General features: G+C 34.9%; 1 protein-coding gene and 1 long non-coding RNA gene across 8 annotated transcripts in view; one reads left to right on the top strand and one right to left on the bottom strand.

The window, feature by feature from the left end:
• LOC110993397 (mucin-2) overlaps positions 1-14898 on the bottom strand; it is a 33723-nt gene extending 18825 nt beyond the window's left edge. For 3 of the 7 annotated variants that reach the window (XM_045633996.1, XM_045633999.1, XM_045634000.1), the window contains exons 1-2: positions 3475-4181; positions 3184-3374 (exon numbers count right to left, since the gene is read on the bottom strand). In XM_045633996.1, the coding sequence (XP_045489952.1) occupies positions 3184-3372 (189 nt within the window). In that variant the 5' untranslated portion in view covers positions 3373-3374; positions 3475-4181. Of the gene's footprint in view, positions 1-3183; positions 3375-3474; positions 4182-4312; positions 4331-14833 lie in introns of those variants that run through there. The other 4 variants (XM_045634002.1, XM_045634001.1, XM_045633997.1 and 1 more) reach the window with 3 other exon arrangements.
• On the top strand, positions 248-676 carry LOC111002755. Its single transcript, XR_006751170.1, has 2 exons — positions 248-308; positions 428-676. It is a non-coding gene; the product is annotated as an uncharacterized LOC111002755 (long non-coding RNA).
• Positions 14899-15648: the final 750 nt, after the last annotated feature.

Below are 15648 nucleotides of genomic sequence, written 5' to 3'. Positions count from 1 at the left end.
TAGGTACAATATACATTTGTGTACATACATGGTATAGGTTGTCATGTGTAAGTTGGCGTGTGGCAGAAAAAGGTACTAATTTTGACAGTTGTGTTGACAGTTCTAACAGCTTGGTAGCCTCACGTGTGTCGGTGCTAATAATTTGTGTTTTAAAGTGTAAAAATCATTACGAAACATGCCAAAAGTAGTGCGGAGTGCAGCTAGAGAAATTATTCTAGCTGTAAAACGTTTTTGTGAAGAGGAGAAACGTAACAATGGGCCGATTATTCCATTTCAACAAGTGAATGCTCGAACAGCGGCTTTGACAGGTAAAGTATTGCCAGTTAAAAGTGATATTTATATCCCCAAATTTAGGGAAAAATAATAATTGCTTTTGAAAGTAAATGTGATTGATGGATAACTTAAAATATTTTTTGTTTTATTTAAGGTGTTTCTGAAAGAACCGTGAACCGTATAGTTTCAGAGGGAAAAATCATGGAAAGTAATTTTACAGCGAGAACTGAAGTCCCTAATCAAGCAGCTCAAGGACCTTCCACATCCACAGCTTGTGATGACAATTCCACACCAGAGAACACTACTTCCGAGGCTAAGACGATAAAACTAGTCACTCCAGGTAAAAGTAGAAAAAGAAAATTAACTGTTTCTGATTTGGATGACTTTGATCTTTGTGTTATTAGACGCAAAATCCAATCTTATTATTTAAATAATTCCGTCCCTACTCTCAGAAAATTACATTGTGATCTAAAGGCAGACATCAATTTCAAGGGTAGTATAGAATCTCTCAGAAAAATACTACACAAGTTGGGATTTAGTTATAAAAAGAATAAATCCAAAAAGATGGTTCTCATGGAGCGATATGATGTTGTTGCCTGGCGATCAAGATTTTTACGAGAAATAGACAATAATAGAAGGAGTGACAATCCGAGGCCAATCGTTTATTTGGACGAGACTTATTAACACCCTGGCTATAAAGTTAAAAAATGTTGGCAGTCTGAGTAAACTGAAGGTGTCCTTACAAAAGTCTCAGAAGGTCAGAGATGGATCATAGTGAATGCCGGAAGTGAGAAAGGTTTTATCCCCAATAGTCTTTTGTGTTTCAAATCTAAGACCAAAAGTGGAGATTATCACGACGAGATGAATGGAGATAACTTCAGTAAATGGCTACAAGAAAAGCTTATCCCAAACTTAGAGCCCAATTCATTAATAGTGATGGACAATGCGTCATATCACTGTATTAAAATAAATAAACGCGTGACAATGAACAGTAAGAAACAAGAGATGCAAGATTTCATAAAAAAAAACAATCTTTCATACTTGGAAACCATGAAAAAAGCAGAATTGTATGAAATTATAAAAACAATCAATCAGGAGAATGTCTACTTAATTGATGAAATATTAAAGAAACATGGTCATAAGGCTGTAAGACTTCCGCCTTATCATTGTGACTTTAATGCAATAGAATTCATTTGGAGTTCGTTCAAAAGAATATTTGCAGACACAAATGTTACTGGCCTCTCTGAAAACATGGAACAGAGAATCCATAGTGCATTTTCCAAAATAACTGCTGAAGAATGGCAGAAACACTGTAATCACGTTATAAATGTTGAAAATAATTATCGTATGACAGACAACCGCCTTGAAACAGTAATGGAACCATTTTTAATTGATTTGAATAGCAGCGACTCAGATTCTTCTGACACAGATGACTCTGAAGAATTCATGGAAGGAATAATGCCTCTAACAGACCATAATTACTATAAAAAATAATTTTTTGTTATTGAGTTTTTTATTTACCTTTAATGTAATATCTAAGAATATCCATCAATCCAAACTAAACAAAAAAAGTGGCAACACAGAGGGTTGTAGGTTGTAGGGTTGACAGTTAGTCTTTGAAAAAAGGCGCAAGTATTTTTGTCAGAATATTTCAGTCTAATTGGAAGTTTGATTTTGAAGGATCAAATCAACAAAATTTTCTATAATCAGGTTAATTATAAGTTTTTAGGTTATTTGATTAACTAAGTTTAAAATAAATTATGTATTTTTGTAGACGACAATGACAATAAAGAAATCTTTATTTTGCCTAATGGGCGGGGATAGTGGCAAATAGATTCACAGATGGCTTTTAAAGATGAGTTAAAAGAATCAAGAGGAAGGTGAAGAAGACTTTCAGGGAGGATAGAAGATTTAGAGGCGTTAATAGGAAGCAAATGGGGAAAGAAAGCCATGAGGATATTCGGAACCCTTGAAGAGATTCCAATCAATGGTTAAGGATAGGATAAATCTATAGATTTGTATATATATACTGTATATTTAACATTGGTAAGGATTGAAAATAAACGGGTTTTGTAACTAATTACTAATGCCATTTATTTCCATTATTTTGGCACAGCGTACATCTTCGTGATTTTCTTTGTTCTTTCCGGATTTTCATACTTAATTTCCATGAATATATTATAACTGTCTTTGTTCATAGTTATTGGGCAATTAAACTTCAATTTGACGTAATCAGCGCAGTTTTTAATGACGTCGCAGTCCACGTTAGCACTCCAAGTGACGTATTCACACTCTTGGGGAGTAGTTGGCAAGCTGATTGTTGTCAGTTCATCCGTTGTTAGCTCATTCGTTGTTGTTGTTTGAGGCGTTGTCGTTGGTTTATCAGTCATAGGGAAACAATTAACGAAATGCGGCCAATTACATATCTATAAAAAAACTTGACTATATAGGCACTATCTTAATTATTTGAGATATCTTATGAGACCAAACATTATAAATCATACTAGACATGTATGGTCAACATATATCGTCGCAGCTAACTAGCTTACTAAGCTGTTCAAATAACAGCCTAGCCTTTTAACTAAACAGTACCGTTTTACTAGCAATCTGAAAGATATTCAGTAAATTTTTTTCGTCTCAATAATTCGTTTCAATTTTCGAGGCTTAGAGAACCTTCTATCTACAATTTTCGACATTTGGAAGTTCTACATACTTACCTGGACTAATTTTTATCTTTACAAATTACACAATGTAAGAACCACAAGTCTCAAGTAACATAATTATCTCTTATCACATTTCGAACGCTGTCACATTTGTCATATAGATATTGACTATATTTAATAGCTAAATTATAAGACTAGATTAGAGATGCCTGAAGATTTCTAAACCTGTTTGAATGTTGAATTATACCTGTAAATCAAAGTCAAAAGCAGTTCCAGGTGCACACGACATCTCAATGGGCACTCCATTGCTGCATGAGTAGAATTTGGTGCAATCTTCGTGTCTCAGCAGGTGATGGATGCTGAAATCTCGTGGACAGCCATTGGGCAAGACATCCGCCCACGCTGCTCCTATTAGGAGTAATATTTGTAAACGCATATCTGTAACAGAAAAGAAATAAAGGGAATTAAAAACAACGTGTTTTACCATTAGTTGGACGATAAACTTAATTAAAAACACGGCGTGTACTTATGTACAAACTTTAGCAGTTATGTCTTTGGCGCAACAACATTCAAATCTTTCGCATTCGTCTACAGGTGACACACGCCGTCTACTTTTTGGATCTATAACAGACTTCCTTCGTACGAGCCAGTGTTAAATGCCCACATAGTCCCACTCGGTTGGGGTGCCACGACCTCAAGAATGATAGTCACACGCTGAAGGCACCAGGCCTACACTGAACATTTCTGTGGCGTCAATAATTATGCAGGCAGTCCAGAAAGTTTCACGTGACAAAGACGTGAGAAAAGTGCACATAACGTTCCATAACTCATCAACTCATAAAACTATTAAAATCCCTCAGAACTGATATGTCAGGACTGGTCACACTGAAGTGTAAACTTTGCCAAAAAAGAATATCGTGGGAGTACTGAACCGCAAAATTATTGCGACTGGTATCACTATTGCAAGTTACAGAGCTTCTATTCGACTAACAACGAATTAACAACTGATGTTGTTTCACATTCTTATCCCCTGGACTATGTCTACTGAATAGACTCTCTACCACATGCATGGATAAATACAAGGACCACGGAATGAATAAATAAGTTTAAATGGTCCAGTGTATCTTCCGCTCTTTCTCGCTCTGTTGTTCAGACCGATTTTGATCAGCCTGTGTCTATTTCTGACTTCTGAGTTGACTTATGGGTGTCATTATCCTCTCTAAAGGTCGACTTCAGCTCACAGTGCTAGTGAATAGCGCTGATATTTCTATTACCAAGACACGACCTCAGAATAAGTTTGGTTTAAACTTAAACACTGTCCCGTCATTCATAATTATTTATCCATTTCGTGGTCTTCAACTAAAAACGACACTAACCGACTGATTAATATAAAATTTAATTAAAAATCATCAAACTTTGCGGTTTTATCAAAGTGAATATTATCTTTAACTGATTAAGAGATCTGTATCATGGCCGCCATTTTGTCAGATACAAGAAGTGTCGTTTTTTGAATTACATACTACGAATGTTAAAAACATTTGAATAAAAAACTTTGTATATGATCGTATATCGTTCAATCCATTGATTTTTATTGATACTTGTTTAATCATTGACATTCTTTCTATGACTTAGAAACCTGCAAAAGACACGTGTAAAAATTTGATAACAGTTCTACATCGTTTGTGATAGTATTTTAAGTGAAGGATATATATTTTTTTTATGGATAAATGAAATTAAAATTAAATGGGTTGCTTTTTGGCGAAAAAATCTAATAAGAGCTTAGGATTCATTTCTCTTTAAATATGAATTGGTTAAATATTTGCCTAATAATCTTCCTTCAAGGAAAATAAAAATGGTCTAGATAACAAAGACTGGAGAAATGACCAAGTCCCGAGGCACAATCGAGTGAGTTTTTCCCAGAAAATTATAGAATGCCTTTTGGCTTTTTGACTGTACATGTAAAAACATGTACAGTCAAAATCTAAACGACATCCAAGGGACTACACATATTTGGTCGTAAAAACCGATTGTCATAACAGCCTAACAGCCGACGACGTGGTTCTACCTAATACAATAAAATTCAGCCGGGACCTTTAAGTTTGGTCAATATAACCGGTATGTTGTTCTAAACTATGTCGTTGTAAACGCTTTTTAACTACATATTTATATATTTTACCCATCTGCAATTACGTTTTTACTAAGCAATTGCATATATTTCGTCGCGGGCTTTAAGCGCGACCGAAAAAGAAATTCAGTGACGAAAATAAACCTAACACTATGACGTAATATAGGTGCAGGCAATACGCGTTAGAACACAAACTGCGTCTCACGTAGTAGATTGAATTCAAAGAAACAAAATACTGTATAAATATTGATTAATCTATATAATTGCGTAAGTTAATAAAAAAGTCTTTACCGCAGCAGTCGCCGAGTGGCGCACGTTTTCATTTTTTTATTTTTGTGCCTGACATGTATACCTTTTTGGGAATTGCATTGAAATCAAGAATTGATAAAGAAGTGACTTAATTCAGTGACGTAGGAAAGGGGGCGTCAACTTTTTTGGAGTGACACTTACCCGATCTCTCAACTGGCACTAGCTCAGCTCTATGTAGAATTAGGGGATTCCCGCAAAAGATCCTAACGCTGTCGTGGGAGCTTATCCGACCCATACTTGCGATCTTTTAATAAATGATCCATATGCTTTATTATATACAATTTATTGCGTTTTACTTTTGATGGGGTGACACCACCAACTTCTGCACCGGGTGCGACCCAAGGTAGCTACAGCACTGACTTTAATTTACAAACAATAAACAGTTTTAAATGTTAAAAATGAACGCCGTAGCCTTTTTGGTTAGCAATAGCGTGTCAATAACTTTGATGGTAAATTTTTGCAACAGTTTTCATATTATATAATAAACAAGAAACAAAAGACTATAATCGCCAAGTTATTTTCTTTCACACAACGTTTGTTACTAGCTGCAACCAATACACCGTGTTCCATATGACATTCGGAGTAAAAAAGAATAATAAAATAAATTAACTACAAAGATTTGTCCTCTATCAGCAGAAGGCATGGTGAAATAGGAGCACGCATTTACATACTCGTGGGAACAACACGCAAATACGTAGTAGAAACAACTAAAATCACCGCATACACGAATTCAAGTACGACCAGTCACCACAAGTAGTGATTAGCTTCATGATCATGGCCAGCCTCAGCACCATCGCCATATCACCATCGACGCACGGACGCCACCACAAGCAACTGACATTCGCCAAGTTTGGGTCTAAGTACGAGCGAATGCGAAATACATATTAAAACTCTATTCGTGCACAGTGGTTCTCCCTTCCATGGATGAGAGTCGCACGTTAAAGTCAAGACCAATATTGAGCCTTGGAACAGTAAAATATCACTTTAATTAAAGTAAGTTGTATCACTAACCGAAATGTCTAGCAAATAAGAAAAATCTAGGTCTTAGAATATCGTCTAACGAATTGATGCAAGTAAAATCGCAGAACTCTAATAAATATAGAAATTGTATAGGTCAAGTGCACAGCTAATTAAATATTGAAGTTTAAAAAGAAAACACTTTTTTTCCGGATTGAACCTATGTATTATTGTAAAGTTATAATTATTATTTAACATAATTTTAAATTTATGGCGTGCTTTACAGCGTGCGTGGTCACAGTGACGTCGGATAAATTTAAAATAATATTAAATAATTTGATATTTTAAGTAATTAAGTGTGTTATGGAAGAGCTGGGAACCCTAACACAGGAATATTTACTTAAAAGGGTTCCCAAATCTTACACTATGAAAAGAAAGATGTACCAACTTAAAATGAATAAAGACTTTTTTTTATTTTTTATTATTTATTTAATTATAAGTTTACAATAATACATAGCTTCAATCCGGTAAAAAAGTGTTTTCTTGAAGTGAATAAAAGCTATGTTATATTACGTATAATAAAAGACAAATATTGGAGTTGGCGCCTGATTAATAGTACCAGTGACCCCAGACCTGGTGCTTTCAACGAATAAGTACCACACATTAAAGGAAGCATTTTTTATTTGTTTTAGTTTTGATTTTGTTCCCAAGTGCATAGATTATACAGATTGAACTTGGCGCCTGGTAGATAGTGGTGGTGGCACCAGAGCTGGTGATTTCGAGGAATGAGTATAGCCATAGTGAGAATTGTAACACTGCCACAGGGACCGAACTTTTTAAAATTGTTTAAACTTTTAAAAAGTTTGTTTGAAATAAATAAAACTCAAAATTTTAGTTGAGATTTTATAGAAATGTTTTATCTTTATAAACAAACATGCAAAGTTATACATAATTTTGATTAGATTACACATTAAAACATCAAAAATCAATGTAATGATAATAATAGATTTGATTCGTAGAAATATTTAAACATTAATTATATATGTCATCAGTATATTATGTAGCTTTGGGTTCTAATAATATATAGTTGCTTAGTAATAATATGTGAGTCATATTATTGCGAGAATCAATCCTAAATGCGTTCTGACTCCAAAGAGATCCTAAATTTACATATTTCCAACATATAAATATACAGCATTTACAATATTCTTATCCTGACATAGTTATAATAAATAAAAATTAATAATAGTTAAAAATCCTCTCTTTTTTTCTATACTTTGGGGTCATCCATTTTAATTCATATTAATCCATACTTGATATGTATGTATTGTATTGGAGACACTTAGCTTTTGCTACTCCTATACAAAGAGTTCCATAGAAAGTTGCATGGATCTTGCTAATCTTCTTAAGTTATTACATTTACATTACATTATAATATATTATTTTCACGAGATCCTTTCTGTTACATACACAAATGATGCCGTTGTAACATGTGCGATGATTGAGAGGAAAAATTCAAAACGAACAGTTGTGGAACATCGTATACAGCTCGTAATTCGTAATATGTCGGAAATACCTATTAGCAACTGATTTCTGAAATTTTACTTTTAATAAAAATATCTAATAATATATGTAGTATTAAAACATATACAATATCGCTACTGTGAACTCTGTTAACATATAAAGATATAGTGTCGGAGATAGCTTTCTAGCCCTTGATATCGCAAACAACCATTTTAAGTATCCCCGAGTTCATGGAGAACTGCGGTGGAAAACCAAACCAAGTCTTGGTCTTGCAAAGGTTAAGTAGATTGGACAACTGTAAGTCCCATCTAATTTCTGAATACATTGAATTTTTCTACGAAACAGCTGACAAACGGAGCTTCGACTGGTGTTAAGTGATACCGCATATGAACATTGTCAATGCCAGATCACTTGCGTGCGCGTTGCCGGCCTTTTAATAATTGGTACGCTCATTGGAGAACCCTAAGTCGAATTGTTTCGGAAAAACCTGTCGTCTATGGACACACAATGCCAGAAGGTTCACGAGTTTCCTGCCCAGCTTTTTAGAATTGGTACACTCTTAAAGGACTCGAAGCCGGTCATACTTCAGACACTTCATACCACTCAGCTCAGATGTGGAACGACGGACATCGATGTGATACGTATTGAATCTCGTATTCAACATCGACGTCCGATAATGAAACTCAGCTAAAATTATGAATGATAAGTATCTATTTTATTTTCTGTATAGAGACGCTTTTACTTGCTTTATGACATACTATTTGTACCTAGATCCACTGCCCCTTACCCCCCCCCCCCTGCTTGACACCGACGCCCTTGCAAGTGCTAATCACAGTAATTAATAATGATTAGCTGAGCAGTGATTTCTAATTCCTAATAATATTGTATCTAGCCGACGATTCTAGATTGTATGATTTGATTATCTAACAGTTCATATCAGTCTCCTCAGGCATATCTGGTCTCTTAGGCGTAGTTAGTTTAGCGCTGAGCACCAACCGACTTCCTATGAGCACGAAGGAAATCGTAATACCTTCATCACCCAAGTGCCTCGAAAGAAAGAAGAATTAACCACAGCAAGACTACTCCAAAGGCAACAAGGAGGAGAGAGTCTTATATTCTCTTGCGTCAGATTTGGATAGGTAGGTAAGATGGGCTAACCTTTACAAATAGCATCCCATACCAAAGACCATCATTCCATATTAAATACATCCGCCGTTTGCCATCGTCTCCAGAAGATTTTACCAGCTAATTATTCAGTATTTTTGCTATATCGGCTTGTATTATCCAGCTTCAAAGCTCCCACTCCATGCTTACTCTCGCAGCTTAGGTTTCTCTATTCTCCAGAGGGCGACCGAAAGCGTATCATACAATGAAGAACATATTTATGCATATGCAACTTTTTGTTAAATAAATTGTATGTGAAGATATTTTTTTATTGGCATAAAATGTTGTTTTTATAATTATTATAGGGCCTAGTACCAGCTCCTTCTGCTTGTCTGTATTTAAAGTAGAGCGATTCGAATTGTCTACGACCAGCCACTATTCGTGCGGCTTGATTCCTAGGCGTTGACCCACTCTCCATGGTAAATGCGGTAGAACGCAACGTGGCCTACCTCATTTCCCATGGAGATTGTCATAGGAGTAGTTCTGATAACCTGCCGCTGAGTTTCATCATCGGACGTCAAGACACCTCACACCTCGGACGTAGATAAAATCCAGACCGGTATTATTCGTAAAATTCCTACGCAAAGTTGATTTCTATTTGATAATACACCAAAAATTATTATCTATTGATAGGTAATTTATATTAAAATCTAATAACATTGAATCACGCCGACATTTATCATCATTAATCCTATTAGCACGACGCCCTTGTTAAATTAATTTAAATTCCATCCACCAAATCACTGAGAGATGTTTAATTAATTTTACAAAATAATTTCATAATAATAATAATACCTCTATAGATTATCAGTATTTTATGCCGTCACACGGCGTCGACTTTTAGAGTCTAAGGTAAGGTATTAACTTCACCGTTCTAGCAAATGGTAAATGCGCACAGCCGCACATATAAATTTAATCTATTTGTCACAGCCGGGAACCTACGACTTCAGGAATCTCCTGAAGCCTGAAGAAATGCATGTATAAGTGTCAATACGTAAGGTCTTTCTAAATAATATTTCATCAAAGGCACCCACATCGGTGATTAATAAGGTAGATTTCATTTGAACATTGACCAAGTGCTGTAACCGTGGCTGTATTACAGCATCTCACAAGAATGAAGTATTTGTGAACAGAGTAAAATTGTTTGGAACTTGCTGCACCCTACCACGCTTAGCTGTGGCACATTGTGATGGAATGGTTGGGAAATGAGAAACAAAACAAAGAATACATTTTATATAAGTTTACTTTTGCAATATATGTGGATATACTATAATTTTTGTTTTTCCACTGTCTGCGTGAAAAAGACTATCTGACTATCTGACCCACTCGGGAACACGCAACATGCTTAATTTTTTTGTAAATAAATAATATAAATGGGAACGAAAATCAACAAAATATCCTTGATGCGGAAGGAAAGAGCGTACAAATTCTTTTTCAATTTCCAAAGGCCGGCAACGCACTCGCGAGCCTTCTGGCATTGAGAGTGTCCATGGGCGGCGGTGTCACATAGCGTAAACGTGAACGTAAACGTGACAAGACGTCCCCTTTTGAACGGGACTGTCCCTTTTTTTAATTATGGGTCCCGCTGACCCCGAAATGAACTGTGAAATATTTAAATAAGCGTTTCAGGACTTTCTTTTTTATTTAAAACCGTCACCAGTAATATTAGAACAAATTTACTCTTTACGGAACTACTACAATGGATTGTCTACGTAGGGTTTTGTTATTGGGATGCAGATAGGAAATCGATCGACTGTTACGGTCTGATCTAAGTTTGTGGATTAATTATTGGATTCGGCCGTACTGCTCTGTTTGTTTTTGAAGGACATTGTGAAAATCGCAGAGCCACTTGTCAAGCACAGAAAACCTTCTCGTCTAAAAGATGAATCATCAGACGATTGCATAATGAAGCCAAGAACCAAATGCAGTAACATAGAATAGAATATAATGAAGAAAGAAGAAGAAGAAGAATATTGAGAAAGAAGAAGAAGAAATAGAATATTGAGAATCCGACAAATCCAAATTTCGTTACAAGAATACTTGCGTATAATATGTTGGGTCAATGGAGAACTTTCTGTGAAAAATATTAAATAAACAGGTCGAGACAAGCATACGAAAGGGAATGCTTAAGTGGTAGGATATACAAGACGCCCGTGGATTGCCCGTGCCCTTTAACCAAATCCAGGTCTTGCCATGGTAGGTAAGTCAAAAGTACCCACAATCATGGTAAATATCATGAATGGAAGCTTGTAGCAAGTGGAGATCGATTCTCTCTAACTTCAGGAAAAAGGGTGTGGTAATGATTATAATGTAATTTCTGTTTTTATTAAAAGTCTTATCATAAATCAAAGTAACATTGCTATTACATTATAAATTAAATGTTAATGTTATCAGCAATAAATGATAACGTAAAATACATGTTCATAAATGTGCTTACGATGGTCGTAAAATGTGAATAAATGATTCACTATTTTGATATCTAAACGACATTACCTAAGTTTGAAATCTAGAAGGAAATGCCAGCGAGGAAATGCCAGTGTTAACACATTAAGTGCTATTTCCTCGGATCCGAGTGGAGCGGGGCCATAGTAGTGGTGCCGCCCAATCGGATCCGTGCAAGCGTGCCGTTCATTTTTTAAAGCATTGCCATCCCTAGCTTTCGGATCCGAGTATTCAGCACTCGACATGTATGCCGAGCACTCGGATGCGAAAAATGTTTTTTTTAATAAAAATAATTGAATTTATTGTATCTATTTATTTATTTATCCATAACTTAAGCATTCAATGTGTTAAAGGTACACCTGCACAGAGACCAAACTACATATTTAAATTTGCTTTGATTTTCCTTTTAATAATTTTTATTATTACTTTGTAGCTTAAGAAAATTGTAAATACTGTTTTCTTGATTGTACAAATAAATATTGGTATTTTATCTCAACGAGATTAACTTTTCCTTCTTTCTTTCTAATAGCACTTAAATGGCTGGCAAAAAAAAATATAATTTTAAATTTATACTTCTTATATTTAGGAAGAAATGATGAGAGTAAATTTTAACACCGTCACAAAAAACCGACACCCTAAGGTTAGAATAGTCAACATTTTAAAATCAAAATTTCAAATTCTTTAATAATATAGAAATATTTTTTGTGAAATTTAACTAAACTTAATTTAACTAGATAATGCGTTATAATAAAACTTTCAGTGTATTAAATAATTTTATCTACAACGCGTGTACATAATACACACATGTTTTTATTATTTTTTACATCCAGAAATTACTTCATTACAGAATACAGATTATATAAAAACAGTTTATAAAAAAAGCAAAGGACTCTGTTTGGCCAACAATTCATTGCATTTAGAAACCCATTACTTTATAATAAAATTTCGCAATCTATGCCCACCCTGAGAACTATCAAGATAACAAATTCGCAAATCACATAAAAATTACGCTAGCTAAATTGGAAGTAAGGCATCTGTAGATTCCACTTTCTTTCATTACAAACATAAATAAGTATAACACAGGTACACTTACTGCAATTTAACCCTCCATTGAAAGTAAGCAAAGCTCTAAAAAATAATAGCACATAAACGTAAAAAAAATATTTATAGGAATCCTGTTTTAAAGTATAGAAAATGTGTGGGTTATATGTGTAAAAAAGTAAATAATACTGTGTACTGTTGACGTGATTGCCAAACAAGAAAATCAAGCGTGCGTCCTCATCCTTGAGGTCGTAGGTTCGATCCCCGGTTGTGCACCAATGAACTTTCTTTCGTGCGTATTTAACATTAGCTCGAATAGTGAAGGAAAACAACGTGAGGAAACCGACATATCTTAGAAGCAAAATCCCGACGGCGTGTGTCTGGCACTGGAGGCTGATCACCAACTCCCAACTTGCCATTAGATCTAACAATGACCATTTTTTTCACTGTCCCATCGCTCTCGCTTCATTTGACTATTTGGCCTATGCGTCCGAGGACTCACTACTTCTTTGTTTCCATACAAAATAGTGATATTTCAATAAATAATATAATTCATAAAATTATTATAGTATATGCAATCATTTCATCAATGTTTTGGACATTGTCACGTTAAACTATCCGTAAACCGACTTTAACAATGTTATATAAAGTTATGTAAAGCTTTCTTTTAACACGCCGAACAATGAATGACGTGGTACAAATAAGCTAAACATTATTTATAAAATATACAATTACTTTACTATTTTTTTAATATAGAACAGGGGACAAACGAGCAGGAGGCTCACTTGATGTTAAGTGATACCGTCGCCCATGGACACTCGATGCCAGAGGGCTCGTGAGTGCGTTACCGGCCTTTTAAGAATTGGTACGCTCACTTTGAAGGACCCTAAGTCGAATTGGTTCGGAAATACTTCAATGGGCAGCTGTTACCACAAAGTGGTGGTGCGCGGCAAGAACTGCCTTGAAAAACGCGCAGTTGTGAAACGGCGGATAACTAATAGGTAACTATGATAATAATGAAACAGATAAACATGAATAACACAATATTTCTGAACGCTTGCACAAGTTTTTGACTACCATTTCGCTAGCTTCATGGAACAAAGTCGCAAAAGCAAAACCAAATTAAAAAATCTTGGTCCCTATGGCACAGCGAGCTGTATTGCGATACTTATTCGTTGAGGAAAGCACCATGTCTGGTGTCACCAACTTTCATCTTTAATTATCATTTTAACCTCACGGCCCAAGAGTCTATGGGGATTCTTAAAGGAACGGAAATGTACGATTAATTTAATTAGCCACTGCCGTATTTACAAGCCACAGTTTTTTTTAGGAATCATAGTTAATATAGGAAATACTGAATCTTGCAAGCCTCCCTTCATTCTAAACAAAGTCCTATATATATATATATATAAACGTAATACATGTTTAAAAAAAGGGAAGATACAAAGGCTCTTTAATCTCTGAAACCTTCTCGTGAAGGCCAACTAATTCCACCCAAGTCCAGATTGGGATTGCATCAATCAGGACCATTGACCTCCTCAATAAAAATATATTATAACAAGTGACCGGAAAGTTTGAAGAGCGACGCAAATAACTTGAGGTTTACCAGATCTTCAAAGAAATTATTATATTAGAAGTGTTATTACACTGTTATTGAGAATCTGACCGATAGACTTTAATTTCCTTTATAAAAGTATATTCTCCTTTTCGTAATGTGAAGCCAAAGCAAATAAATAATGTAAGAATATAAATGTATCAGCTATGGTGGTGCATGCACTCCCACAACATTGCTGGCATTGCATAACCAAGGTTCTTATTGTAAAAAATTATATCGTGTCATGTGTTAAATTTTAACATAAGGAATGCAATAAAGATTTGAGTTTGAGTTTGAAGGTAGTCGATGTCGTAGGAGACCGAAGAGCTGGCAGCTACATCAGACAAAGAATTAGTCTAGCTATTCAAAGGGGGAACGCTGCCAGTATCTTCGGAACCTTGCCTAAAGGGACTCCTTTTAATAATATATTTTAGTTATTTTATTTTAAGGTTAGTTATTAGGTATATAAGAATTACTATTAATCTTTTAAAATGTAAGATTTTTGTTCATTAAATAAATATGTATTGTATTTGGAAAGTAGTAAGAATGGAAATCTGAAAGAGAAAAGCATTGGACATTCCGTTGTGTGTGTTTGTTGTTAATAAAGTTTTATTGCACAACTTTCAAGGCAGGTATTTCTGTGACACGAGATAGAAACTTAAATGACAGACACAGAGATGAAAGATGCAAGCAAGAAAATAAATTAACGAAAATATAGTTGATTTCGAAAAATGTACTTACCTAATTAAATCACATAACCGCACACTCCACACTTAGAACATGTAATTATTAATCGTATAACATAAAACTGATATTTATTGATGAATTGATAAAGATAACATATGTTTTGTATATCTGATAGTGTACGTCATAATTGTAATTAAAATCGTGATAATGTAAAAATTTTGACACAAAAGCTGACAGAGCCATGCGTCCAACTTTTGAAGACTCTTGGGTCTTGGGCTTCAAGTGCACAGGCATCAGGAAGAAAATATTAAACGGCTCAAATATTTAGTTATTTGCTCCTTTTTTAGCCTAGAGATTCTTGAGATGTAAGGTTCAAGTGGCAATATAGCGAGGAAATACCCATAAAGACCATTACTAAATTGGTTAAAATTTTCTATTTATCATGTATTAGTATTACTAAATAAGTTAAGTATATTGTATATACCTACTGTATTTGGAAATATATATATGTTATTTTTGACTAGGTACCATGGTAGAAGGTAACTTCTACTGTTTCCTACGTAGACATGTTTTAACATTAACACTCATCTATTTTGGTATATTTACTTTGATTTATTTTTTTGACAGATTTTTTGTACCGTCGATTCTTCATCTAATTTGCATACTGAAATCTCCCATCTGCTTGTAGATCCAGTTCACAGTTCATTTAGTTTTATCTCGGTCTAGTTGAAATATGCAGAGGATGATGCATAGGATCTAGCAAAGAAGCGATTTCAGCGTGCCCCCTAGATCGTCGCGACCCAGGCTGCAGCCTTATTTAGCCTAAGGGTTAATCAGGCCCTGATCTAGCATCTACCTTTCAAGCGGCC

Source organism: Pieris rapae, chromosome Z, assembly GCF_905147795.1.
Source record: "Pieris rapae chromosome Z, ilPieRapa1.1, whole genome shotgun sequence".
Taxonomy (NCBI): Eukaryota; Metazoa; Arthropoda; class Insecta; order Lepidoptera; family Pieridae; genus Pieris; species Pieris rapae.
This window is presented reverse-complemented; position numbering and strand designations above follow the sequence as displayed.